Here is a 24,891-nt window from a genome sequence, read left to right on the forward strand (position 1 = left end):
CCCTCCCAGATGATGAAGATGATGATGTAGAAGTTCGTGAACAAGATATGTTTTGGGGATGGTGATAGATGATCAATAAGACTAAATTTCGTTATTTTTATTATTGGAATTTTCGCATTAATATTTTGTTATTAAGTTTTTAGACGCTTCCACAGTTGTTTTGTTATTTTGGATTTATCGAGTTGTAAAGACGAAGTTTTGGAGTTTATTTATGATAATAGACTGGTTTGGTTTATACTGTACTATGAGGCTGGTTGTTTTATAATTTGTGTGAATTTGAAACAACGCCGGTGGCACGTCTCGGTCTCGGGGCGTGACATTAAAGTGGCCAAGTTCCGGGTTTTCACATCCTTCCCTCTTTATGAAAAGTTTCGTCCTCGAAACTTGAATTAACTTAGTTGTCTAAAAACATAAGACTAAATTATTTCAATAATAATGTTCAAACTTAAATCTAAAAAAATCATAATTAAATTCCAAATATCAAACTTAAATCTCAAATGTCAACTTAAGTCTCAACAATCAAAACTTAATCCAATACCCCAATGATTCCTTATAAATCCCAAAAATAACGACTTAAATAATTTAATCTAACTTAAACCAAGAATTCACCAACAAAATTAATTTCAAATTTTATATTGCCTATGCAATATAAATACTACACCCAAGTGATTCCTTTCCATCAAGTTCATAAATTCTAAATTCTAATTTTCCATCAAGACCATGAACCTGGTTTTGCTTTGATACCATTTCTGTCACGCCCCGATCCCAGGGTCGGGTGACATTGCCATTGCTTTCAAATAAAATTTGAAAACAACAAGGCTCTTAATACAGTATATGCAAACCAGTATTTTGTCATAAATAAAAGCTCCAAAAAATTATCTTTACAACTTGTTAACCCAAAAACTAATACATAATTGCGAAAGCGACTAAAAGACTTAAATATCAAAATATTAAATGCAACAATCCCAAAAGAAATAACAAAATTAAATCCTAAAGTTTTTTCTTTCACCAACCCCAAAACTGGTCTTGTTGTCGATCCTCTAATTCTTCTTCTGTATCATCTGGAAGGGAAAAGGTAAGGGGTGAGTGTTTTGGGAAACACTCAGCAAGTGGGGGCCGATCGATCATACCAAAATATATATATTTAGATATATTCATTTGAGAAAACTCATACTTGGATTTCAAGCATGTCATATTTCAAAACATATCATCTCATAACATGTCTCATCATAACATAACATAAACATCATCATCATAACAAAATCAACATGATTTACATATTTTGGCCAGACACTGAAATTCCTCTCATTAATCGTGGCTAACTGATCAGTCCCCTATATGTAATCCCTCTAAGGGGTGAGGTCATAGAACGGTTATTATTACCCACCGTATCAGGGCCATAACATAACATGGTTCGGAAATTTTCTTTCCACTTCTTATTCGATTCATAACAGTGTCAAAACATTTTTCCAGCAAAGCATTATCATGAACAATATTAAATAGCAAAATTCCAACGATTAACATGAGCGATCGAATTTTAAATCATACATATAATTTTAAAGCATAAGCCCACTTACCTTGGTACGCATGAGAAATCAAATAACTTGAAGGTGTACAGCAACTCCGACAATTCCGAAAGAAAAGTTCAGAAATCACTTTCGAGAGAGCTTAATCCCTTGGCCAATAAGAACACTCTTTTTCTTTATTTTATTCCTATGTCACGAAGGCTTATGACCAACCTACATATATTTTTCTTCTCTTAATTCTAATCACAATTCTCGAAAATGGATCTGACACAAATTGGAAACCTTAATTTCGAAAATAAAAAGAGAATAGTGGACAAATTTTTGACCCTAATGGCTAACTGCTTCTCGAAAATATAGAGTGAAAAATAGTATTTTTGTGTGAGATTTTTGAAGAGGTCTTGTGGCTTTATATAGGAAAGGTTGACGAGATATGGGGTTGAAAATAGAGTGATTTGTTGCTCCGATTACGGAAATAAAATCAGTTTGATAGATAATAAAAATTCTGTCAATAAATCAACTTGATTTAATTTTTGAAATAAGTTGATTTGTATCCAAGTTGTTCAATCTCAAAGAAAAAAAAAGATTATATCTTCCAAGTTTGGGAGATCATTCCTAAATTAAAAAAAACTTGGAGGCCAAATTTCGGGTTTTCACTGAAGCGGTCAATAAATTTATAGAGTACTCGGTCATTATCAAACAATCACTTGTTCCCAAACTTGATGTCGGCGAAATAGTATTTTGCTTTTTCCCAATCTCATGATAAATTTTTGGGCATGCTTAGTTTGTTTTGTACTTTTTCTTCGGACACTTTCGGCATGGTTCTAGAACCTCAATTTTGTATTATACGAGTGATAAATATAAAAACAAAAAGTACAATTTTCCCTAATCCTTATAATATAATATCACCTAATTTTATTTTATAAAATAAAATAAATCCAACTAATTACAAAAACCTTTTTAATAAGGCAGGAAAGATGGTGGTACTAGCATATAATCATTTGTAACAAAGTACACGCTAATCTATTATCATCTTCTTTCCAACGACATTTGAAATATGCAGCACCAAGCTGACAACTCCGCGTCCCAATCATATTACCAATACTACCTGAATCCCGCCGCCGCCGCTCCTCCTCCTCCTCCTCCGTTCGCCTCAGCGCCGCCCGTGTCCCCCTCGGACTATTCTTCTTACCCCTCGATTCCCGCCAATTCCGATCATTTACCTGCTCCCCATCATCCACAATCCTCTGTTCCGTACTCTTTCCCTCACCTCCAGAACCCGTCTTCTCACGATCAGAATCCATACCATCCGAACCCTAACGCTCCGGTGAATTACGATTATTACGCCACCTACACAAACCCTAATCCCGTTCCTGATTACAGTCCCTCGACCTTTTCAAATTCTTATTCAGATGGGCCTTCAGCTTACCGCGATCACGCGAATTCGTTTGAAAACAGCGTTAATTATGGTGAGCAAGGATTGTATGATGGCGGGGTTTATAAGTACAATGGTGGTCGGGTGGATGTGGGTCGATCGTCCGAGGTAGGAACTGGTGGCGGGATGCTGTTTGATGATTATGGGAGGCCGATCGCTAATAATATTGGAGGGAAGGAGATGATTGGTTCTGGAAATTCTTCTCATAAGGTCGTCAAGGCGGTTCCCAAATCTGAGGATTTCCAGGGTTCTAAGAGCGGTGGCGTCCAGAAGTTCCGGGTCAAGATGTTGTCGGAAGGATTTGGTCAAACTGACATGGACGTAATGTGTCAGGTTTGCGACATGATTTTCCTTATTTCTTTGGTGGCTATCGTATTGGTAGTTGCTTTGTTTAGTTTGATGGAATTTACTTTAATTTTTTAATTGTTTAATGATTTTTTTGTTGTGATTTTGAACCGTGTTTGTGACACTGGAAATTAGATTGGTCTTGATGGAATAAGGATTCTTGATCCAGCAACTAGCCTGACCTTGAAAATATATCCACTTCACAATGTCTCCAAGTGGGAGGTAAGTTCACCTCCTATGAACTAAATTTGAGATATTCAATCATTACTTTCGGGGATTGTGTTGGAATGTGGCTTATCTTTTCATCGTCAATATGTGTGTAGGTGTTGGATTCGTACATCTTTGCCTTTTGGGCCAGTACTAGCGTTGATCCTGATTTAAAACGGATCAGACTGAAATCGAGTAGTTATACCACAAACATTATTCTGGACATGGTGACAGCAGCAAGCATACAGGTTGGATGGTCTTCTCTCTGACCTTTTTTTTCCTATTGGTAGATGCTAGATCACAGAAGTTTCTCATGTTCATGTTTGCTGGTGAATGCTTGACAATATTATGATGCAGGGTATATCTAGAGTTTGTTAATTCTATTTTCTATGTGTAATATTTTTAGTTAAAAATTACGATTATGATGTTGTTATTGCTTCCTTTGCCACACTTAAACAAACAGTCCAAGGAGATGGGCCCAACCAGTAACCCTTCAGAACTTGCCAAGGGAATTGAGCAATCAGGGGAGAAGAAGAAAGGCTTCCTTGATTGGAAGAACTTGATAAAGCCTGCTAATGAGGAGAAAGATCACTGGGTATGATTAGGATTTTAACAATGTGCATTACATGGGTTCATGATATGTTCTGCTGCAGCTTTATAACTTCTGAAATACTTTCTGATTTTCTGGTTCTTTCTCTTTTCACAGGTTCCAGATGAAGCTGTAACCAAGTGCACAGCTTGTGGTACAGATTTTAATGCTTTTAATCGGAAGGTTAGTTTAATGGGTGACAGTGCATTAAGCATCACTCATTGATGTTGTAGGTTTTGCCTAGTTTTAATTTTAAGAACTAAAAAAATGCAGAATGCAGGACAGATATGCCTGTTCTCACCCCTGAGCTCTGCTTTTATGGAGCTGTCTCATACATATTTTTAATATTTTGCAGCATCACTGTCGAAACTGTGGAGAAATTTTCTGTGACAAGTGTACTCAAGGAAGAATTGCTCTAACTACAGATGAGAGTGCTCAACCAGTTCGAGTTTGTGACAGTTGCATGGTATTTATGCATTATTAGACCTATGCTTCCTCTTCTGCAGTATTTGTTTTCTATAGCAATGATTTCTTTACCTTATATTTTTTGAGTTATTTTCTTCATGTCATTGTTTTTTTAGTGTGTGATAATGGATTATCTTCAGTTCTGCAACTGTTTCTATGCCATAGATGCTGAATATTTTGTATTTGTTCATATATTGGCTGATGGTTGTAATTGGGTCTTTTGTTTGTTCAGGCAGAAGCAACTCAGAGGCTGAGCAACATAAAGGAAGCACCAGCCAGAGTCGCTGGACTACAGAGCCATGAGGATCTGGCAAGAAAACTTCAGGTTAAAACTTGATTTCATCCTTAATGTAGTGGACTAGGTTCTGTGACATTTTTTGCACATTTTCTTTCTGGAACATGTGCGCCACTATTGTAATGCGGATCTGGATTGGGATTAAAATCATCAATTAAATTGATTATATAATGGACTTTGCCAAGTCCCTTCACAAGCCTTTACTTGATGTTATTGATCAAGAATACCTAGTCGTGCGAATGGAATGGCACTCAGCCTATTGCCAATGTGTTTATCTATTCGCAGCGATTGTCTTATCCAAAATGTGTTTAGTGTGGTACCGCCCTTTCTCCTCAAATTCATATTTTCTTGTTATACTTCCTCTCTTCCCTAATTTATTCTCTATTCCATGTTGCATCTATTGGTAATAACAGTAGACAATATAAGCAGGCCTCATCATCTCTGCGGGGCACCATCACCGTGTCTCCACTTTTTTCTACTCTATTATCGCATTTGAATTTGTCTTCTTTGCGTCTTTCTCCTATAACTCTCATTTGTCATCGTGTCTCACCTTCCTCTTTTACAGTTCTCCATATCACAGTTGCCTCCTTATTGTCATCGTGTCTCACCTTCCTCTTTTACAGTTTTCCATATCACAGTTGCCTCCTTATTGTCATCGTGTCTCACCTTCCTCTTTTACAGTTTTCCATATCACAGTCGCCTCCTTATTGTACAGCATGCTGCTAATAATGATTTGAAAACACTCACACTACATGAACTCGGGGGAAATGAAGAATTAAATACAGTACTCGTTGTCTTGGAATGGGCAGTTTAGTTAATTGATATGGTGCTGAAGTAACAATGGCCATTTTCAGGGGTGGGGTTTGATCTCATGTTTTTTTTCCTTCTCAAATTCTGTAGAAAATGTTTGTTCTCTACTTCTCTTCATGAAATATTGGAGGGATTGATAGCTCGATGATAGTTGTTGGATTTATGGCTCACTTTCTGGCACTAGCAACACATCCCCCACACCCCCCAACCCTTCTCCTCTCTCTGCAGGCTTTAGTTAATCTATCTATCCTTTGCAGGAGGAGATGGACAGAAAGCGCAAGACACCAACAGGTAATTATGCAAATTGTTTTTTGACCCCTTTTCATTGTAATATTGTCATAGAAATGTTCCATACACCAGGTATACAAGTCGTTTGGTTGTGAACTAGCCATTATTCAAAATCTGTGTCTGCTATTTTTAGCTAAAGCACAGTGATATTTGTAGGAATGAAGTCCGAAGCATCAGGTACAAGAATGAGAGAAGTTGCCTGTCCAACATGCACAGTCCATTTACAGGTTTCTGCTTCTTTATTCCTATTCCATGCCTTCTTTTTTTTTTTTCTTTTTTTTTTTGTGCATAGAAGCTCTTTTTATTTTTCCACTGTAGTTTATTGTGGGAAGGAAAATAAGTCAATGTTATTTTTTATTGTTCCAGGTTCAGGTTCCGTTTTCTGGTTCTGAAACGATAGAATGCAGTGTGTGCCAGCATCCATTCCTTGTTAACGCGCACTAAGACAGTGATTGATCGGTTGTGGGTCAATCGACTTTTTATCTTGTTCCTTACTAGCCTGTTGCGCTCCTCTCTTTTTACCGTTTACCGTTATCTAATCATACAAATTAGTTATGGTCTCTCCATCATCTGTGTTGACCGTTTTGTTCATAGTTTTTGCACAACGATAATACACGCACTAGTGGCATTGTAAAAAGTATCCCAAACTGATGTTTGATGCATAAAATATTGTTAAGGATACATACGGGGTTTGCTTCTGTTTGCTTTGGCGAGAGTTGCAGTTATATCAATAAAGTCTAAAGTACGGGGTTTGCTTCTGTTTGCTTTGGCGAGAGTTGCAGTTATATCAATAAAGTCTAAAGTAAATGAAGAGGTGATCAGAATCAACTCGCTACGAACATATTACGTATAATGTGGTAATTGGAAATCCCTAAAAATCTGACTTCTCGTGTAGGTGTCCAACACTCGTCCTGTTTAGGGCTTTTTTGATGATGAATACCTTGTGCATGAATTTTGTACGCATTCTACGGAGAAATTGAATTTGTGTGAGCCATCCATTTAAAGAGAACTTGTATAATGCAAAAAATAAAGCATAATCTTGAAAACTTGCTTCATTTGAATGTTCCTTGTGTAATCTGCTTAACCCAGTTTGCTGGTTAATCATCTCTGTAAATTGTTATTCTCTTGAGGGTTAATTGCTTGCAAACTTAAATGGAACTTGAAAGAGGGCAAACAAAAGAAAAGAAAATGCTAGTGTAGTTGGAGGCTCAGATAAAATGGACATAAACAACACACATTTGAGCAGCATTGTCTCCTATCACTATGCAGCTCTGAGACTCGCGACCTGTAATCTCAAAACCCACCGGATTGTGTGGACCCAGAGTATTTTCATGTGGTGCCCACTTGAGTGAAATTTACCCTAAAAATCCCATTTGATAGAGTGCCACATTATGCTGCCAATGCAATAACATAGTAGTTCAACTACAATTAGAAGTCAATTGCCAACACCCTCTTCCATGAATAGACACACGACCTCTCCCTGTGGTTCAACTCTGGACAACTTCCTATCCACTCTTTCCCACCGTTGTGTTAAAAAAGTCAACAGCCAATGGCAAAGGAAAGAAACAATAAATCACAACAAATGAAAGTAAACAATATTCGCTAACGTCTCGACTTCTGGTTTGATCAGTACACTAGGAAAAAAAGAATCAAACAGCATTGGCACAGTAGAGGTGCCGGAGATGTGACTCAACAACTGGAGATAGAAAATTTCTACATACTTCAAGTCACCAAACACTACTTCCAGAGACAAAGCTAACTCTTTAGATTGAAGAAAGGAAAAGAAAGAGTAACGGGTGTACGAGGAAGTAATAGAATGAGGGCTCGAAGACAATATCTCCACTCCAAGAGCTGATCACAATATTGAACAGGCCTTTTGAGCTTTTCCCTTCTTTTTCTTTTGCTTGGGTGGCTGCAGCACAACTTTTATGGCAGCATCGAATACTCCTTTGACATTCTGCAATAAGAATACCAAAAAACGAGCCACATTCAAAATAAAGAACGCGATTCACATGAAGTCCTCCCAAACAAGAAAAAATCTCATATCATACAAACCTGTTGTGTTTTTGAACTACACTCAATATATGAAGGTGACCCAATCATCTTTCTCAACTCCTCCCCCTAAAATTTAATAGATGGAGTCATGGAGATGGGTGTTAAAAAATCAAAGGAAATGATAAAGCAGATGTTATTCTCCATACAAATCTGAAATATTGAAAGAAAAAGAAAAAAAAAACACGAGATTGATAATATAATAGAGAATCACCTGGGCTGTAGTAATCGGTACAGCACCTGGATGATCAATGAAGAATTGCTGGTCATCCCGAAGATCTGAGTCCAACAATTATTGAAGAGTTAAAGAACTTAAGCTATCTCACAGTGCAATTACTCTTTATACCATTTATTGTTGGTATTGTCTATGGAACTGATGGTAGTGGAAGATATTGAAATTGACAAAATAATTCCGGAATTGCATTCTTTATCAACATGTAAACTCAAGGATAGAGCACAATGACTGGAAGCAACTTTTATTGATCTCAATAATAGAAACCAATTCAAAGAACTTGGGAAGATTACTACAACAAACATCTTACCAAGTTTTGTGCCAACCAGAACTATTGGAACACCAGGGGCATAATGCTTCAATTCAGGAATCCACTGTAAAAAGGGAGTCCATGAAAATTCATCAACACAGTTAGACTGGTGAAAGCATAAAGTAGAAAAGTGAAAGGAGAAAAAAGAGATTCTTTAAGAGCCACCAAGTCCTTGCCTTTTTGGAAACATTCTCGTAGCTAGCCTTGCTGATGAGAGAAAAGGCCAAAATAAAAACATCAGCTCCCCGATAACTCAAAGGCCTTAATCTGTTATAATCCTCTTGTCCTGTTTCCCCCAAAAAAAGAAAAAAACATAACTGCAGGTTCATAACTAACAGTAGTACATAAAGTAGTAAGCATTTGATTTCAGATATTCTAGTAAATACCTGCAGTATCCCACAGGCCTAGGTTAACAGTGGCACCATTCACAACCACGTTTGCACTGAAATTATCAAATACAGTAGGCACGTAATCCTGTTTCATTAACAAAATAAAGCCAACATAAGGAAGGGAAACCAATAGCACTCCAGGGGATAATGGAAGTATCATAACATCAAAAATCATACTCTAGGAACGGATTCGGATCATGATCACGTGACACATAATTGTATCCACATGATAACTAGCCTTTGGGGAGCACATTCAAGTCCTATGCGATTCAACTTATTCTACCAAAAACATATGATGCAAAAGAAATCTTTGCCTAGTTCAATTACAGATATAATTGGAGAAAATGACAGAATATAGAGAGAAAAATCATGCCCGTAAATTTCATCCTCACTCCAAAATCTCAGTGATTGACGAGATACGGATTCGTGAGCACAGAGAAATAAAAAAATGCAGCCTCCTCTATAGCTTCACTGTATCAACAATTAAAACGCATTCAGATGTGTTGACACAAAAGAAAAAAACAAAATGTCAAATATTGCAAATAATGTCGTAATGCCCTTGCTGGAAAAAAAAACTAAAACCAACGAGGCAATATAAAGAATATTGCTAGAAAAAGAAAAGAGGAAAGAAAATGCTGGGAGCTGACCGTGGGGAAGGTGTTGCTGGTGTAGGAAATCAAGAGACAGGTCTTTCCAACAGCGCCATCTCCCACCGTCACACACTTTATGAATCTCGAAGCACTCATTTTTTCATGAATTGAAAATATATTACCCTCTTCCTCCCTCCACTCCTTCTCTACTTGTCTCCCTTTGCCCGCGTGATTTCAGATCTTCTCCAGCAGACCCGACTGAATACCCAATTGATCAAGACACCCAGTTACACATATTATTCAAACCTCAAACAGAAACAAAAAATCAAATGAATAATTCGGCTGCTTCGCTCATCTCCAAGCCTTCAATTCGATCGTTCATGAATCCTGGACGGCAAAAGGCAAGCAACTTTCAAACCCTAACCCCTAATCGGGTAAGCATGGAATGAAGAAAATCAAGAAAATGTGGGTGGTAATGGGATTTTGATGGGTGAGAAGAAAATGAGAGATCCAGATCTAGGAGAGTTGATAAAAATGGCGGTGAACGGATCGATGAGAGAAGTTAGCCGCGAAATGCTGCCGTTGAACCATTCTTTATATTTCCCCTTTTTCTATATTCATTGATTCATTGATTGATGAATTGAATCACGTGCGTGGGCTATTTTATTTTATAGTTTGAAATTGAAATAGGCCCAGTGGGCCGCCTAAATCTGAGGCCTGGCTTAACCATCTTTTAGTGAAGTAATTTTCATAATTCTAACATTACTCTTTTATCTTTTGAATTTAGTGCGAAGTGAACTACTTATTAAAAAACATAATTCAGAACTATTAAAATTTAAAATCGTGATTTTATTTTGATAATTATAACGTAAATATAATATAAATTATTATATATTATATAATGAAATTGATTTAAACACGATAAAATTCATGTTATTTTTAAAACAATAAATTAATGATGCATCTAAAAATACAGACTATCTTGAAACGAGGAGTCTAAAAATACAGATTTCTCTAAAAAAAAAATAGAAATTCGATTATCCAAACAAATTGAGTTAAAATCAATATTTTTTTGAAAACTTGAAAACATATAAAACCAAGTTATTTTGTAATATAAAAATAAATAAATAAAATGGAGTTACGACAATTAAAACTAGTATATAAGAAGCGAGCCAAACACAATGTAGCAATTAGAATTTCGGGGAAAGATTCTGATAAGCACCCGCGCATTTTCGAAACCTGGAGCGGAGAAGGAGAATGCCACAAAATCGCTCGCTTAGGGTTTCAAAAATTCTCTGATGCTCCCTCCTCTGGATCTCGCACTCTCCAGTATGTTTCTTTTGTTTCTGTGGGTTTCGAAGTCGAAGGAAAGATTCATTTAATTTTTGTCTTTCTGTTAAAGAGTATAATATCAACTTCGGAGTCGGTGTTTCAATGGGCAAAGGAAAGAGGAAGCCAACAATTGTCATTTCATCATCCGATGATGATGAAGACCATAAAAATGCTTTATTGAAAGCCAATTTCAGAGCTTCAGCTTCAACACCCACGCGGAAAAACTCGAAAAAGGTGAAAAGGGTTTCACTCTCCAGTTCGTGTCCGCGGTCATTTCAAAACCAAGAGTTCAATGGCTTCGATGAGGTAATTTATCATGCACTTAAAATGTAGCATAGCTTGTGTAAATGTAATGGCTGTTGTGAATAGCACTTCAAATACCGTTTCATCAGCACGACCTTGTCGAGGCTTATCATATTTTAAAATCTGAATGCTAACTTTAATTATAAATATCGGGGAAGCTATCCATATTGCTTATTTTATTTATAATAAAAGATGGTCCACTGCCTGTCTGTTGAAACTTTACTTCCAACGTGATTTACAATGTGATTCCTAAAGACTTTTGACAAAGCTATAGCCTTGTAAAAAAAAAACCTTTTTGAAGATGATAAGAATTCAACAATTCACAAAGCTCAAGGGGAACTGAAATTTCAGAGAGTTTCAGTTATAATGTTATATTAATGACTACATATGTCACAAGGTCATGGTTGGAGTCAGTTCAATGCATCAGATCCAGGATTAGTGTCCTACTGTCCTTGTATACCACAATGCTTGGTTGGAGCCAGCTCACGGCATTTAAATAAGAAAGATACGACACGATGTTTGTCATTCTGTATTGGATGTGAGCAATCGCGGAGAGACTGATTAACTTGATGGGTACTATAGCAATTTCAGTAAAATGATCCATGTTCATTAAAGGTTATGCTTTTGAGGCTAATCCACTTACAATGCTAGTGTTTTAGATTCTGGGCCTCACTCTTGGACTATGACCGATGCATGGCTGCATGAAAATTTATATCTTTTTATTTGCACTCATGATTTCATCATCGAAACCATACTCCAGTATTCATGTAGACGTACTGTTAAAGCAGGTCAAGCGCTTTTGCCAGGAATTTGACCAAGGGTTTGCTCAGTTCAAGGTATCATCTGGTATGCTATTTTTAAAGATTATAATATTGAGATTATCTTCTTTGCCATCGATAAAGTAAGATTGATTTTTATGCTTCAATATTTTTGCGGAGGTCTAACCTTCTCCAGTTATTGTTCAAAATTATTGATTCTAATTATTATGTAATAAAATTTGATTAACCCTTGATTTTGTTTGTTTACTGCACAACCATTTCTTGTTCTTTATTTATTGTTTTATGTGTAGTCGTGTTTCTTGTTCATATTAATGGTACATTTCTTACTTCATGTAAATTTCTTCATGAGTGGTGTAATCACTTAAGATTCTTTCCTGGAAACTCTTAAAACTTGAAATATATACGCCTGGTCCCCTGGAGATCATTTTCAAGTCCTTATCATGCCATTTTGTTCTAGTTCATATGTTAGATAGGTTCATCTTCCTGTATTCTGTGAATGCAAATTTCGAAAACTCCTGCCATTCATTTGTGGTTATTGGTCCATTTGAAATTGACACGACATAGGTTCTGGAAGGAGTAAAGACCTTTGGGTTGACAAGTATAAGCCCACCTCTCTGAAGGAATTAGCTGTTCACAAGAAGAAGGTATTTACTCCTGAATCAAGTTTACCTTAACTCTTTCCATTGGTTAAATGATAGAATGCTTTATTTTGATTCCTTGATTTTGCAGGTTGAAGAAGTTAAAGCGTGGTTTGAGGAGAGACTGAAAAATTCCAGGGTATATTTTTTCCCTCACTAAAAACTTATTACTAGAGCACATCACTTTTCCTATCCCTTCTTGGGTGCTGTCAGTTGATGGATCTTTCATCCTAGTAACTTGGTGTGGATGTGGCCCATTATACAGAAGGTCTTATGCTGATTAGTTATATTACCAATCACTTAATATACAGAAGCAATACTTTAACAGAAAATTATTTTTATTGGAATTTTACTGAATGGTGATCATGGATAATGCCTTACCTTTTTCCTCTGTTCCATGTATGTGAGAGAGCACAGGGAGCGGCATGTGGTAAAAAGAATGTTAAGTGTATTGTCCATTTTCCTGGAAATGAAGATTAGATGTTCTTTCCTGGAGATGACCCACCCACTGTGCACGTAGACATCCCCTTGAGCTGTTTACACTCAAGAAATGCTTAATTGAAACTGGCACATTTTCTTTTAGCCAATTTGCCCTATTTGCTGCTGGTCAGTTTCTTAAAAGGTGGATATCTAACTGCCTGACAGATGCTACTGAGGATAATTTGTCACATGTTCATGACACAACAGTATTTCTCGGGAAGTGGTTATTCACTAATTGATATTAATGCGTTACAATCTGAGTGCTTAGAAAGTGTAATCATTTTGCATTTGAGGTACAACGGAGATATTGTGACATAAAAATACTGTATTGACCTTTTCTCATGTGAAAGTGCCTCATATGTTTGTTGAAGGGCCTTATTTGTTCAAGTATTCCTAATGGCTGGAATGTCGGATTACAAATTGAATTTTCAATAACATGACTACCTATTATGGAACTTGCTCGAATCCTTAAGCAGGGATCTTATCAACTTCAATGCGTGTGATTTTCCAGTTTTTGCCTGTGTCATTTCTTGATGTGTGGTGTCACTATGTGGACTGCTAATACACTAACATAAGAATTCCTTTTTCATCATTCCCAGTTACATATTTAGTGATTAGTGGTAATTATGTAATATGCCGCCTAGGTGACCATATCAAAGAATCTAACAAAAATCATGTTATATTGTGACTTAAATCTGGAAATTTTATCAACCTAGGTTATTTCTCCCCTTGTTTTATTCGTATATAAACTTTAACCTTGTCTGGACTCTTTGCAGAATAGTTTGCATAGTAATGTACTCCTCATATCTGGGCAAGCTGGAGTTGGAAAATCTGTATGTTATCTCTTCTACATTTTTATGTTCAGCCACTAGGCACACTATAAAATAATGAATTTTTATTTGTGCTATGTAACTGTTTTGATCGCATTAGATGACCATCATAACTGTATTATTGAAACCATATACTATATTATCTTTCTTAATTGATAAATTGGATAATTTCATCTTGTAGGCAACTATCTACGCAGTTGCGGCTCATCTTGGAGCTGATGTTTGTGAATGGAATACACCAGCCCCCACGTTATGGCAGGAACATCTTTATATTTCTAATTCAGGTACTTGCAAAGTAGAATGACAGTGAGAAGTTTTGGCTTCTGTTGGAGCCAACTAAAACACGTTACCATGTGCATTTTATTATTGACTAATTAAACAGTCATGATTCAGCTGCTGACCAATTAAATTAAGTATTTTATAGGTTTTGTTTTTACAGTCCATTTATCTATTTTTTTTCCCTTATGCAACTTTGGGATTATGAACTAGGGATACGATATATGTCGAAGCTGGATGAGTTTGACAGTTTTGTCGAAAAGATAAGGAAATATGGATTGGTTTCATCACCCTTGGACAGGGTCTCACAGAGATTATCAATACTCTTAATTGATGATCTTCCTGTTGTAAATGGGAAGGTCACTTATGGAAAACTTCATAGGTGCTTGCATCTTCTTTTGCAATCAGTTCGTACACCAACGGTTATATTGATCAACGACTATGGCAAATCTGACTCTGCAGAGCACCATACCAGGTACTGGGAAGAGCTACAGTCTTCTCTTCAAAATGCTGGGGCTTATAAGGTTGCCTCTCTTGCCTTGTGCAGTCAGAAATTATCCCATAATTTATCGATCCTTTAAATAGTATATTATCTTTCAGGTTACATTTAATCCGATCACGGTCAACTCCATCAGAAAAACACTTACCAAAATATGCAGAGTGGAACAATTAGAAGCTAGTGATGAACAGATTGATCTAATTGCAAAAGCCAGTGGAGGGGATATAAGACATGCGATTACATCTTTACAGTATTTTGCTCTGCAACCTCATCTAGTGCATTCTTTATGTATCACAAAGAGGCTTTCAAGTTATCCAGAAGAGAAAGAAAATGGTGATACTCCATTGGACAATTGTTTCTCTTTACCATTTGGAAAGGATGCAAATCTATCACTATTTCATGCTTTGGGAAAATTTTTGCACAACAAACGAGAGGCTGCAAATTTAGTTGCATCAGGTAGATCTGTGTTTGTGGATGGAGATGTGTTTCTTTTAAAGGAGAAGTATGTCAGGTGTCCTCTCAAAATGGATGCTCCAGAGTTTGTTCTTTCCCAAGCCCATGGGCAAGCAAGGGTTGTCTCTGATTTTCTACAAGAAAATGGTAATGTTTCATCTATGAGCATGCTATTTCCCTAGAATGTGCTATGTATGAAGATCTGGTACGAAAGTCTTTTCGGATTTTCCCATAACCTGTAATCCTGTATTGTGTGAGTGGTACTCTGTGATAAGTTTGCAGGTTGACATTTGCTAGGGCTTGTAACTATATTTTTATTTGCAAACTTGATAGCTGAAGCTGCGTGTTAGAGTAGGAGTATTTTTGTCTGAGTGATCTTAATTTGTAATTTGGATTTATTTTAGGGAAAAGTACATCTTGGTAGAATTTTGTTTCTGCTCAACTGGCAAAACTGGCTATGCATTTAATTGGGTGACATTTTACAATTTATTGCTGTATTTGTTTCCTTGACAGTTCTAGATTTTGTGGATGACGAGGCAATCGAGGATGCAGCAGTTGTTAGCGGATATTTGAGTGATACTGACTTACTTCTTACACAAGTAGGTAGAACTTTAAGTCAGAACTTTGAAGCTGAGAATGTTGTACAATCTGCAGCTGCTTCTGTGGCGGTGCGTGGGGTGTTATTTGGGAACACTCACCCAGTGTCTTCTAGGTATATTTCTATGCCACAGATTTTGGTTTTTTAGTTGACACTTCGTTGATGATTTTTTCCTACTCTGTTTATCCAGGTGGCATGTTATACGCCGTCCAAAACTCTGGCAGGTCGAGCAGTCCCAGTGGCAAAATAAGGTGTTTTTTCCATCAGGAAATCCTCTTGTATTTTGAAAATATCTGAAAATAAGTTCGGATGCACTTAGTCTTCCATGTTTATACAAAGCTTTGGATTAACTAAGCCGTGCTACTGTATGTTAAAGAGCTCCGGCTACCCTAATCCTACCAGTTATTGGTTTCCTTAGGAATTGCTGGAAAATCGTTCTCTTGTTTCAAGGCCCTTCTCAGTTCTAAAATGGCATTCAACATTTTTGTGATTGCATCATTTTAAAATATTTTACTTGCATTCTGCGGTCATGTTCACCAATTTGCAATTGCCTTGTCCATCTTTAATACATATCAATGATGATCTCTAGACTTAAATAATTGACATCTTGTTCAGCTCTAAGGTGCATAGTACTTGTGCTGCTTATTTTTTAAACTGATCTCCTCTGTTACAATGCACTTGCAGTGTCGAATGGCGAATCTACGAGATGCTCATAATAGTGTCTACATTAACAATCTTAAACTCTCAGTTTTTGCGACCGAGTTTAAATATGCTCTCACCTGGCTTGGATGCAGAGCACAAGAAGATAATGAAGGTTGTCATTTATTGAATGAAGTTAACATGGGCGGAAATGAATGCTTTGATGGAAGTACTTTGGGTTACCAATATAATGAGAATGAGGACGATGAAATAGAAGATTGGTGAAGTTTGATTAGCCTAATATTAGCTAGCCCTCTTATCTTGCCCGAATCTGTAAATAGCTGTAATATATCTTGAATGCTTTTTGTTTCAGTATAATCTTGATATTTGTTATGTGACGTGTCGTTGGATAAGAGCCAACATATTTTTCTACCCTCAGATTTCATGTCAAACTCATTGTGATATATTTAATTTTTATTAAGTTGTACCCAATTTTACAACTCGAATCAAATCTTCACATTAAAAAAAAATTGCTGGAGATTTAAGATGGGATACTTGTTTTATTTCCATAAAGCCAAGCAGGCAAAAATTCAAATTATTCTTTACTCCATGAGCAAGAGTCGAGGAGAACAAGTTACATCTCCAACATACCTAACATAAAATTAGATAATTAAGTAATAAAGTCAAAACACTGAGTGCTGTATTCAGGCCCTTGGACTTAGAGATGGTGTGATTTCTTGAAAAACTTTCAGCCTCTTGTCCACCTTTTTCTGAAGTACTACACCGGCATCATCAGATTTGGTTTCATTAGCTGTTTTGGTTCCATGTTCCAAACCCAAAACAGCGGCAATTATTGCCTCCTCAAAATCCTCACTATCTGGTAAAAAATCTGCCCATTTCTCACCGCTCGTCCGCGGTGAGATGGCTGGCTGCTGCTTTCTCGTTTTCACTTCAGGCTCAGTCAGGGGCAATGTTGTCTTGTTCGGTGGGTTCGCCATATTTCCGGACCTTGTTCTCTTGAGGGTCTCTGTAATGGGATAGTTTGATGAATAGAAAAATGGTGGTGCGGCAATATTGAGCGCATTGGTCTCAGCAGATAAAACACCACATTTCTTGAAACTTCTTTGCCCTTGGGGATGAACGGTAGAGTTGATGTTAGAATTGGCATTTTCATCAGCAAATTCATCTTCAAGAATCAAAGAATTTTCTGTGATGGTGTGCTCTTTGCAAGGCTGAGGCTGCCAGATGGTCGAGGAACCCAAGAATGCATCAAAAAGCCTCCTTTGCTCGACCGGGTCACCGCCTTTTTTCATCATCTCGGATTCAAGATCCAGTAACATTTGTTGCGCTCTCTCGTACGCCTTGAGATGAGAATCGACACCTCTGGGGCCATGGCTTCCTGCCGGTTTCACTCTCCGAAGAGTTTCTTTTGCCTCCACTATCCTCCCTTGCTTCATCAAGCAAATACCAAGATTACACATCTTGTTATTGTCTGGTGCAAGCAAAAGGGCTCTCCTGTAAGCCTCCTCTGCTTCTACATAATTATTTTGCTGCATCAGTGCCCACCCTAAGTTCCCCTGCAATATTCAAGATTTCAACTTTTTCTGGTCTATAATCGATCCGGCCAGCCTAATCTTAACTGGAGAAATAAACATTTAGAGATTCATAATAATTACCAGCAATCTTGTGGCCTCCTGCTCCACAGAAACCTGGAATTTCTTTCCTTGCGACCTTGCGGTCTTGGTGCGCTTCCCATTGAAGGCCATGCCTTGTTGAATCAGATACAATTTGTGTCTCAAAAGTCCTATTTGGTCATCTAATCTTCCACATCTCTGGAAATGAACAATCCAAGCATATGTCAGAGAATTTTCGTCATTTTATTTCAACACATTTTATTAAAAGTAGTAAAGAAATGAAATATACCTTGTAGAGGTCTAATAAGATATTGTCAAGAGATTCTTGAGCTTGATCCGAACACCTACTGCGCAAGGATTTAATAGCTTCAATGGCCTCCTCTGCTCTATTTTGCTGCTTCATCACAATGGCCATATCTTTTAGAGCACTATCCACTCTATCTCCAGCATTAATGGCTGCCCAGAACAAGGGAATCGCCCTCTCAGGATCCTTATCCACAAGCTTAACAAACAACACCAAATCAATGCATTTCCTTAAAGACAATTTAAAAAAATTAGGAAACTGGGAATGAAGTTTCGAACGTACTTGAACATTCTTGGCTCGGACATAAGGGGTATCGCCAACTGGGACCTTGTGCGTGATGTGGAATGATGCAGAACTGGTTCGGGAGATTGCCAGTGGCTTAGCGGGTGAAGATGGAGCCGATTTTGTGTGTCGGAGACCGGGCTGCCCGTTCCACATTTCTTGCATCATCGTTTACGCTTATCTAACCGCGAAAATGATGGAAGTTTTTTGGTGGGATTCCGATTGGGAAACTGAGACAGAGCGGAAGTATGCAGGAGCTTAAGGGACAGAGAAAGCGCAGAAGAAGCGAAGAAATGTAAGTAGGGGTGGACTCTTGACAAAAAGACTATACTTTTTGAATTTTTGGACCGTTGAAGAGTTTACCGTTTAACATAGCCGTTGGAATTTTCATTTGCTCCCCAACATTTCTTGTTAATTTACTTTTTCGCCATTATTATGCCTATATTTTTGGAGTGAAATTCGCCTCGACTTTGGACTTTTTCGATATTTTTTATTATTATAAAATTTTATATAAAAATATAGCAATGAAATATAAAAACAATTACTTTTAAAAAATATATAACAAAAGAATTCATTTTCAAAATTTTCATTTAAACCGCACTCCTTAATCTTTTTTTTTTCCGTCCTTTTTCTTTCTAATAATAATTCCTAAATCCCAAATTTTTTCTTCACCATATATTTAAGGCTTTCTTTCTTTCTTTCTTTCTTTCTTTCTTTTTTTTTTTTTTTTGAGAAATCATTTAAGGCTTTGTTTCTAACCAACCAATTTTGTAAATGTAAGGCCGAGGCAGCCTAGCGCAACTCATTAAAATTTTTATTCAATGCTATTTTTATAGTAGTTGTATGACGCCTTTAAGTTTTTAAAATAACTTATAAATTGTTATATTATTTATTTAAGAAAAAAATTCATTCTCTTTTACTACATAAAAAAGATAGAGATGAAATTGGAATTTTATTCATCTAAAAAGTTTTAAAAATTACGTCTCAAGGGATGTGCCATGTTTTTCTTGGCATAGATGTATTTATTAATAGAAAAATACGGATTACCATTGAAATTACAAAATTATTCTAAATACACTTTTAATAGAGTGCTTACATTTGTAATAGTTTATAATTAATATGTACTCACGTGTATAACTTTCATTGTATATATAACATAACTCTTATTAATAAATTGCATTTTGAAGTCTGCTTTTTGGAAATCCTCTTGTTCAAAAAGATTATAGGTCCTCTATATATGCATAAAAATTTACTCAGATGAAAATCCTTTTGTTCAACAAAGGCTATTGATCCTAATACTATAGGCAATTCATTAGTACTCTATTTCATAATATTCCTTGCTTCTCATAAAATCTTAGGCAAAGGACTGCTCTAAGTCATCAAAATGGTGTTCACTAATTTACTTGTCCTCTTCAATCATAATCTTCGTGGAGAGGTGAGGACATAAGCAACTCCCTAAGCGTCTGATTGTGCTGAGATAATCTTTCATCGGGTCCCAAGCGTTCCATCGGCAGATTCTGATCTGATTCCATGTGATCTTCACAACAAGTCGAGGTATTATCATCACGATTTACTTCTTCGCCATCCACCATGGAGTCTAACGACGTGGTTGATGCTGTCCCTTTCAGCCCTCTCGACGTTGATTCTTGTTTAGCTCTCACCCTTTTTCGCCAGCCATGGAGGGATCGCCTCACATTTTCAGAAACGATGGTTTTCTTGTATTTAGAACCCATCTGTACCCAAAAAGCTGATAACTTATCTAGGATCTAGTGAATACTGTTATGCCAAAAAATTATAACCGATGATAATGATGTACATAGCGAACACCATGTTTGGAGGCAGCCCCACCTTTCCAACAATATGATAGAATAAAACAGAAATTGTAGCATAGATTACTATTATAGGACTTCCATCTGTATTTTATTTACCTGAGTAACAATGACGTAGAGTGGAAAAGTGACAAAGCTGCACCAGAACTGGGAGACAATCCTGCATACAAGTCGACTAAATATATCATTCGAACTTAACACGAGTTGCTGCATGATATCCAACTATTGTGGCGGTATATGTTTCAGATTAAACGGTTAATACCCAAACGTCAGCCGAATTATCAAGAAAATTTGACTGCCGGTGAAACACGACGCCCCTCTTATTTCCCACTGAAATAGAAAACAGGATGAAGTTAAGGTAATGATGGGATATAAGCCTGAGATCACTAGCCAATATGGTTCATTCATGAGTAGCAATTGCGACGGTTGACAGAAAAAGGATATGGTGAAGTTAGAAAGTTCTTACCAAAGACCATACAAAAGTTGCCATCTCGAATGCATTCTGCAATACCATAAAGAAATGAAGTGACTTTCTCTTGTTTCCATTTAAAGTAGGAAAAAATTATGCAAGTTCTTGTTAAACTGAAGATTTTAAGTCACCAAAAACCCTTTTTAGGTGTTGTAACCTGGAAGGATACAAACTGTATCAAGAATAACAGAAGCCGAGGTTTCCCAAACCAGAACAATTCATCCCTCAGATTGAATCGATCAAATGATCCTGTCCGTTGACTCGAGTCCATGATTTCGACAGCCAACTTTACAACTATGTGGTGGAGTTTCGTTCCAATCAGGAGTATCAACTTGCCAAGAACAATTGAGACAATATATGGATAAATAGACAAATAGATGTGGTGAACACAATTGAAAACCAATACAACAGGCACAAAAAGTTGCTGCTTACAATTACGGGTATGAATGAAACCCAGAAATAGATGTTAGTTCCTAAGGAAAGAAAGAGTAATACATATCATTGAGGTTAGTTTAAACAATAGAAGACAAAGAAGCAGAGTTCAGTCTGATTCGACGGGAAATAAATTTTACCATGAAAGCCAAGAATAATGCAGGAAATAGCAAATATCCAGAGTGGGACACTGCAATAGAAACGTGGATCGATCAGAAATGTTCACACACATTACAACCATGAAGTTTAGGTAGAATGGAGCTTGGAGTACCTTTTGACTAAGTTTTTTATGTATAAAAATAAATATAACCTCACTTATAACATACATATAATGAATTTCCTTAAAATATTTCTAAAAGAATCAATTTATATTTTTCCTTCCACGCATTTTCTCCTCAGTTACACCTTAAACAGCAATGTGTTGCACATTCTTAAGGCATTCAAAAATAAATCTTGAACAAAAACTTGTATATTACACCTTTTCGAAGTTTTGAGAGCCACAGTGTTGTAGTACCTGATCCCAACAATATCTCGAAACTCTTCCTCCATACTTCGTAGCATGTAATTATGGAAATCATATGTTAAAGGTAGTTGATGAGTCTGCCATATGCACAGAAATAAAATAATGGTTACACACTTCATTCAAGGACCTTCATGGTAAAATTTTCAAAGTCGAGCAAACATTAGCAACAATCTGATTAGTATTTGGAAGAAGACAAAAGAAAGCAGCGTACTCACAGTGACAAATCCTAGTCGCAAAGCCGTATAGTCTGTTTGATTAATTGAACTCCAAAACTGGCGGCTGAAACAGAGCTAAATATAAAAAGGGCTTTGCCCATGAATTCCAGAAGTTTAAAATTCATATTTGACACATGAGTCTAGTTAGATAAATGAAGCTAAATTATGTGCTATGAAAATAGAAATGCTTGAGATGGACCCTATGGTTTCATAATGATGACTATCAAAGCTGGGAAAACTTAATGAGACATATGCCTTAAGCTAGAGTGAGGAAATTCTTTTCAACTATCCATTGTATTACAAAATTTTTTATCTTGGCTCAGCATTCCGGAGTCAGTGGAACCGACAATCAATAGGCGAGTTGCTCAAAAACCTTCAAAGAGGTCTATGTAAAATGTATAGGGCAAGCTGTCATAATTTGTAATTCGAGCATGCTCTAGTAAATTGCTTTATTTAAGAGGTTTTAGTTTAGCATTATCCTTCACCAAAAAATAGATACAGACCCACATTAATCCACGTCATTTCACCAGCGACGTTGCTCAAGAAATGGTAATTGAAACACCAAGAAAATTTAAGAAGCATCAAATTTACTATTAACAAGGGTATACCAGCCAAACAAGAACACTGTGCTGACTCCAACGGTGAGAAGCTCGGTGATAGATGAAACTTGATGGACGATTAATTTGCGCTCCATTTGATGCACAATTTTGAGAATCTATATGATATTTTGCATGAAAAAGACACATTCGTTAGCTAAAAATCAGCTGAATTTGTCCCAAGAGAGAGAAACGACGAGGACATATCATAGTATCTGCATAAATCACCATTAGAACCGTCTGCACGTAATAGGCCCCGAAAAGCCATTGTCTTGGCATGATTTTCCCATGCTCTCCAGCTATAGATCTGCATCAATGCTCGTACTTTTAGCCTAATAAATTACGAAGTAGCGCGTGTTTATTCAGATACATAACTTTATAGATGATATATTGACCTTGATCATGGCTAGTGCAACGGCCAAAAAACTGTACGAGACGTGCATAACAACCAGAACAAATAAGAGACGATGAAGCTGCTCAAGGCTTTCATGTGATGCAAATGGTTGATGATCCTATAACAAAATACCGCACATCAGGAAAATTATTCTCAGATGTTAATACTACTTTTCATTACTAACTTATCACAAACATAACTAAAGAATCATAACAAGGCACAATTTGGAAACCAACAAATACACCTCTGGGCAAAAATCTTTATGCAAGTCATCCAATAATCTCCGCGGGATCGAGAAGCTCGTATTATTAGGCCTTGTATCAAGAGCATGATTTACAAATGCTTGACGATCGAGGTTATAGTGAGGTGCACATGGATAGAACCGGCTGCTCAAAGCAGATGATTTTACACAAATTTTTGGCACGAAAATTAACCAATGGCCCATCAGCAACGATAGAACACCAAACACCATCAGCTCTGGTTGAATCCAACAAAAAATCTCAAAATTATCAAACAAATCAAAATGCAAAAGCCGAAGTGAACATCCAACAACAAGCAGAAAATGTTAAATGAATATTATAGAGAAAAATATAATTTTGATGCAAGATATCATCGAAAGAATATATCGTCGTTTTTACCTTCAGTAATTTTGTTCAGCGCAGCGAGAAGATGCTTCCTTTTAGTCCTATCCAACCACTATAACCCAGAAAAAAAAAAAAAAAAATTTCAAGCTCCAAGAATCACAAATGGGTTTCAAGAAACACAAACTATAAACAAATATATACGTTTAATTATAAATCAAGATTTAACCTTTCCAAATTTCTTCAAACCTCCATGAATCAAAAACCCAGTACCAACCAAAAGTGAAGTGACAGTGGCAACAGTCCATGTGGGTGTTTCAGACAAGGATCTTCCGTCCATTTGTTTTTCCAAATGCAAGAAAGCATTTAGATTTTGTTTCCAAGTTAACCTTTGATGCTGAAGCGAGCTAGCTAACTACTAGCTACTTTTGAATAAAAATTAAATCTTTTTCTTAGCAGGTGCGAAAAATAATAGCCCATTGATTCCAATAAGCCAGGATTAATATATTATATTATATTATATATGCATGTATGTATGTATATGTATATTATATTATAATACGAACAATAAAACAGCTTCCACCTGCCAACAAATAGTGGGTTGCATGGGGGCTATGAAGTAGGCAAGGAGAATTCAAGGCTGGCCAAATCAAGGAGTTTAATAATACCAGTAAATGATAATGAAAGTGAATAATAACTGATAAATGATGATAAGTAATTCATTTTTTCATCTTGCAAAGAGTCCGTTTGGATACTATAAAAAAAAAATTTTTTAAAAAGGCTTTTTTAAGCTCTAATTTTGGATTTTTAAAAAAACTCTAAATTTGTTTTAAAAATTATTTTTTTATGCACTTAAATGATCATCCAAACACTTTATAAATGATAATACCAGTAAATGATGATAAGAGTAAATAATACCTTTGATAAAAAAAAAAGGTGAATAATACCAGTAAATGATAATAAAAGTGAATAATAACTGATAAATGATGATAAGTAATTCATTTTTTCCCCTTACAAAGGATATTCTTCATTTTGTTACCGTGCAGTCGTATTTCAAATTATCACTTACAAATGGCCCGAAAATGATAAAGAATCGATAGTATCCAAAACTATATACGTATGTTTCGATATTATTATTAGTGGTGGGTTTTCGGTATACCGTATCAAAAAAATTAGTATGAAAAAATTCATACTGATACCGATATCAAAATTTCGGAATTTTTATATGGAAAAAATTGATATTAATATCGTGCAGATATCAAAACCAAATTCGAA

The 24,891-nt window shown here is 36.4% G+C and overlaps 5 protein-coding genes across 6 annotated transcripts; 2 read left to right on the top strand and 3 right to left on the bottom strand.

Annotated features, from left to right (window-relative positions):
* The first annotated feature begins 2,513 nt into the window (after positions 1-2,513).
* On the top strand, positions 2,514-6,715 carry LOC140880361 (protein FREE1-like). The gene is made up of 10 exons (XM_073284725.1): positions 2,514-3,291; positions 3,439-3,525; positions 3,627-3,758; positions 3,974-4,105; positions 4,217-4,282; positions 4,455-4,565; positions 4,797-4,889; positions 5,927-5,960; positions 6,114-6,184; positions 6,324-6,715. Exons 1-10 carry the CDS (start codon positions 2,581-2,583, stop codon positions 6,399-6,401), a joined length of 1,515 nt encoding a protein of 504 aa, XP_073140826.1. The 5' UTR covers positions 2,514-2,580; the 3' UTR covers positions 6,402-6,715.
* Positions 6,716-7,540: 825 nt separating this feature from the next.
* On the bottom strand, positions 7,541-10,142 carry LOC140885115 (rac-like GTP-binding protein ARAC1). The gene is made up of 7 exons (XM_073292046.1): positions 9,588-10,142; positions 8,938-9,025; positions 8,728-8,837; positions 8,552-8,615; positions 8,224-8,288; positions 8,013-8,078; positions 7,541-7,914 (listed from the first exon to the last, which is right to left on the bottom strand). Exons 1-7 carry the CDS (start codon positions 9,684-9,686, stop codon positions 7,813-7,815), a joined length of 594 nt encoding a protein of 197 aa, XP_073148147.1. The 5' UTR covers positions 9,687-10,142; the 3' UTR covers positions 7,541-7,812.
* A 591-nt stretch (positions 10,143-10,733) lies between these two features.
* Positions 10,734-16,750, top strand: LOC140882736 (cell cycle checkpoint protein RAD17). 2 transcript variants are annotated; one of them, XM_073288911.1, is made up of 12 exons: positions 10,734-10,859; positions 10,933-11,168; positions 11,951-12,011; positions 12,509-12,588; positions 12,674-12,721; positions 13,839-13,895; positions 14,074-14,176; positions 14,382-14,692; positions 14,769-15,267; positions 15,634-15,832; positions 15,909-15,969; positions 16,403-16,750. In XM_073288911.1, the coding sequence occupies exons 1-12, from the start codon at positions 10,829-10,831 to the stop codon at positions 16,640-16,642; spliced, it is 1,926 nt and encodes a 641-aa protein (XP_073145012.1). In that variant the 5' UTR covers positions 10,734-10,828; the 3' UTR covers positions 16,643-16,750. The 2 variants fall into 2 exon arrangements, with proteins under 2 accessions (XP_073145012.1, XP_073145013.1); XM_073288912.1 differs by having other exon boundaries at positions 11,954-12,011.
* A 240-nt stretch (positions 16,751-16,990) lies between these two features.
* Positions 16,991-18,815, bottom strand: LOC140884748 (protein POLLENLESS 3-LIKE 2-like). The gene is made up of 4 exons (XM_073291596.1): positions 18,578-18,815; positions 18,281-18,493; positions 18,034-18,189; positions 16,991-17,934 (listed from the first exon to the last, which is right to left on the bottom strand). Exons 1-4 carry the CDS (start codon positions 18,743-18,745, stop codon positions 17,062-17,064), a joined length of 1,410 nt encoding a protein of 469 aa, XP_073147697.1. The 5' UTR covers positions 18,746-18,815; the 3' UTR covers positions 16,991-17,061.
* A 1,004-nt stretch (positions 18,816-19,819) lies between these two features.
* LOC140882926 (MLO-like protein 4) lies at positions 19,820-24,060 on the bottom strand. The gene is made up of 15 exons (XM_073289188.1): positions 23,846-24,060; positions 23,674-23,731; positions 23,280-23,512; positions 23,037-23,153; positions 22,870-22,948; positions 22,654-22,760; positions 22,046-22,120; positions 21,822-21,907; positions 21,448-21,497; positions 21,308-21,348; positions 21,033-21,206; positions 20,873-20,908; positions 20,669-20,736; positions 20,506-20,566; positions 19,820-20,310 (listed from the first exon to the last, which is right to left on the bottom strand). The coding sequence occupies exons 1-15, from the start codon at positions 23,954-23,956 to the stop codon at positions 19,990-19,992; spliced, it is 1,617 nt and encodes a 538-aa protein (XP_073145289.1). The 5' UTR covers positions 23,957-24,060; the 3' UTR covers positions 19,820-19,989.
* Positions 24,061-24,891: the final 831 nt, after the last annotated feature.

Source organism: Henckelia pumila, chromosome 2 (genome assembly GCF_033568475.1).
Source record: "Henckelia pumila isolate YLH828 chromosome 2, ASM3356847v2, whole genome shotgun sequence".
Lineage (NCBI taxonomy): Eukaryota > Viridiplantae > Streptophyta > Magnoliopsida > Lamiales > Gesneriaceae > Henckelia > Henckelia pumila.

Coding starts and splice junctions, on each gene's coding strand:
- LOC140880361 (XM_073284725.1), top strand. CDS start 2,581: ATGCAGCACCAAGCTGACAACTCCGCGTCCCAATCATATTACCAATAC. Junction 3,526..3,626: donor ACAATGTCTCCAAGTGGGAG/GTAAGTTCACCT, acceptor ATATGTGTGTAG/GTGTTGGATTCGTACATCTT. Junction 5,961..6,113: donor AAAGCGCAAGACACCAACAG/GTAATTATGCAA, acceptor TGATATTTGTAG/GAATGAAGTCCGAAGCATCA.
- LOC140885115 (XM_073292046.1), bottom strand. CDS start 9,686: ATGAGTGCTTCGAGATTCATAAAGTGTGTGACGGTGGGAGATGGCGCT. Junction 8,289..8,551: donor TCTGGTTGGCACAAAACTTG/GTAAGATGTTTG, acceptor TGTTGGACTCAG/ATCTTCGGGATGACCAGCAA. Junction 8,079..8,223: donor TACCGATTACTACAGCCCAG/GTGATTCTCTAT, acceptor ATTAAATTTTAG/GGGGAGGAGTTGAGAAAGAT.
- LOC140882736 (XM_073288911.1), top strand. CDS start 10,829: ATGCTCCCTCCTCTGGATCTCGCACTCTCCA. Junction 12,012..12,508: donor TCAGTTCAAGGTATCATCTG/GTATGCTATTTT, acceptor GACACGACATAG/GTTCTGGAAGGAGTAAAGAC. Junction 12,589..12,673: donor TAGCTGTTCACAAGAAGAAG/GTATTTACTCCT, acceptor TTGATTTTGCAG/GTTGAAGAAGTTAAAGCGTG.
- LOC140884748 (XM_073291596.1), bottom strand. CDS start 18,745: ATGATGCAAGAAATGTGGAACGGGCAGCCCGGTCTCCGACACACAAAA. Junction 18,190..18,280: donor TCTTATTAGACCTCTACAAG/GTATATTTCATT, acceptor GTTCATTTCCAG/AGATGTGGAAGATTAGATGA. Junction 17,935..18,033: donor AGGAGGCCACAAGATTGCTG/GTAATTATTATG, acceptor TGAATATTGCAG/GGGAACTTAGGGTGGGCACT.
- LOC140882926 (XM_073289188.1), bottom strand. CDS start 23,956: ATGGACGGAAGATCCTTGTCTGAAACACCCACATGGACTGTTGCCACT. Junction 23,513..23,673: donor GCTGAACAAAATTACTGAAG/GTAAAAACGACG, acceptor GGATTCAACCAG/AGCTGATGGTGTTTGGTGTT. Junction 20,567..20,668: donor ATAATTCGGCTGACGTTTGG/GTATTAACCGTT, acceptor ACTTGTATGCAG/GATTGTCTCCCAGTTCTGGT.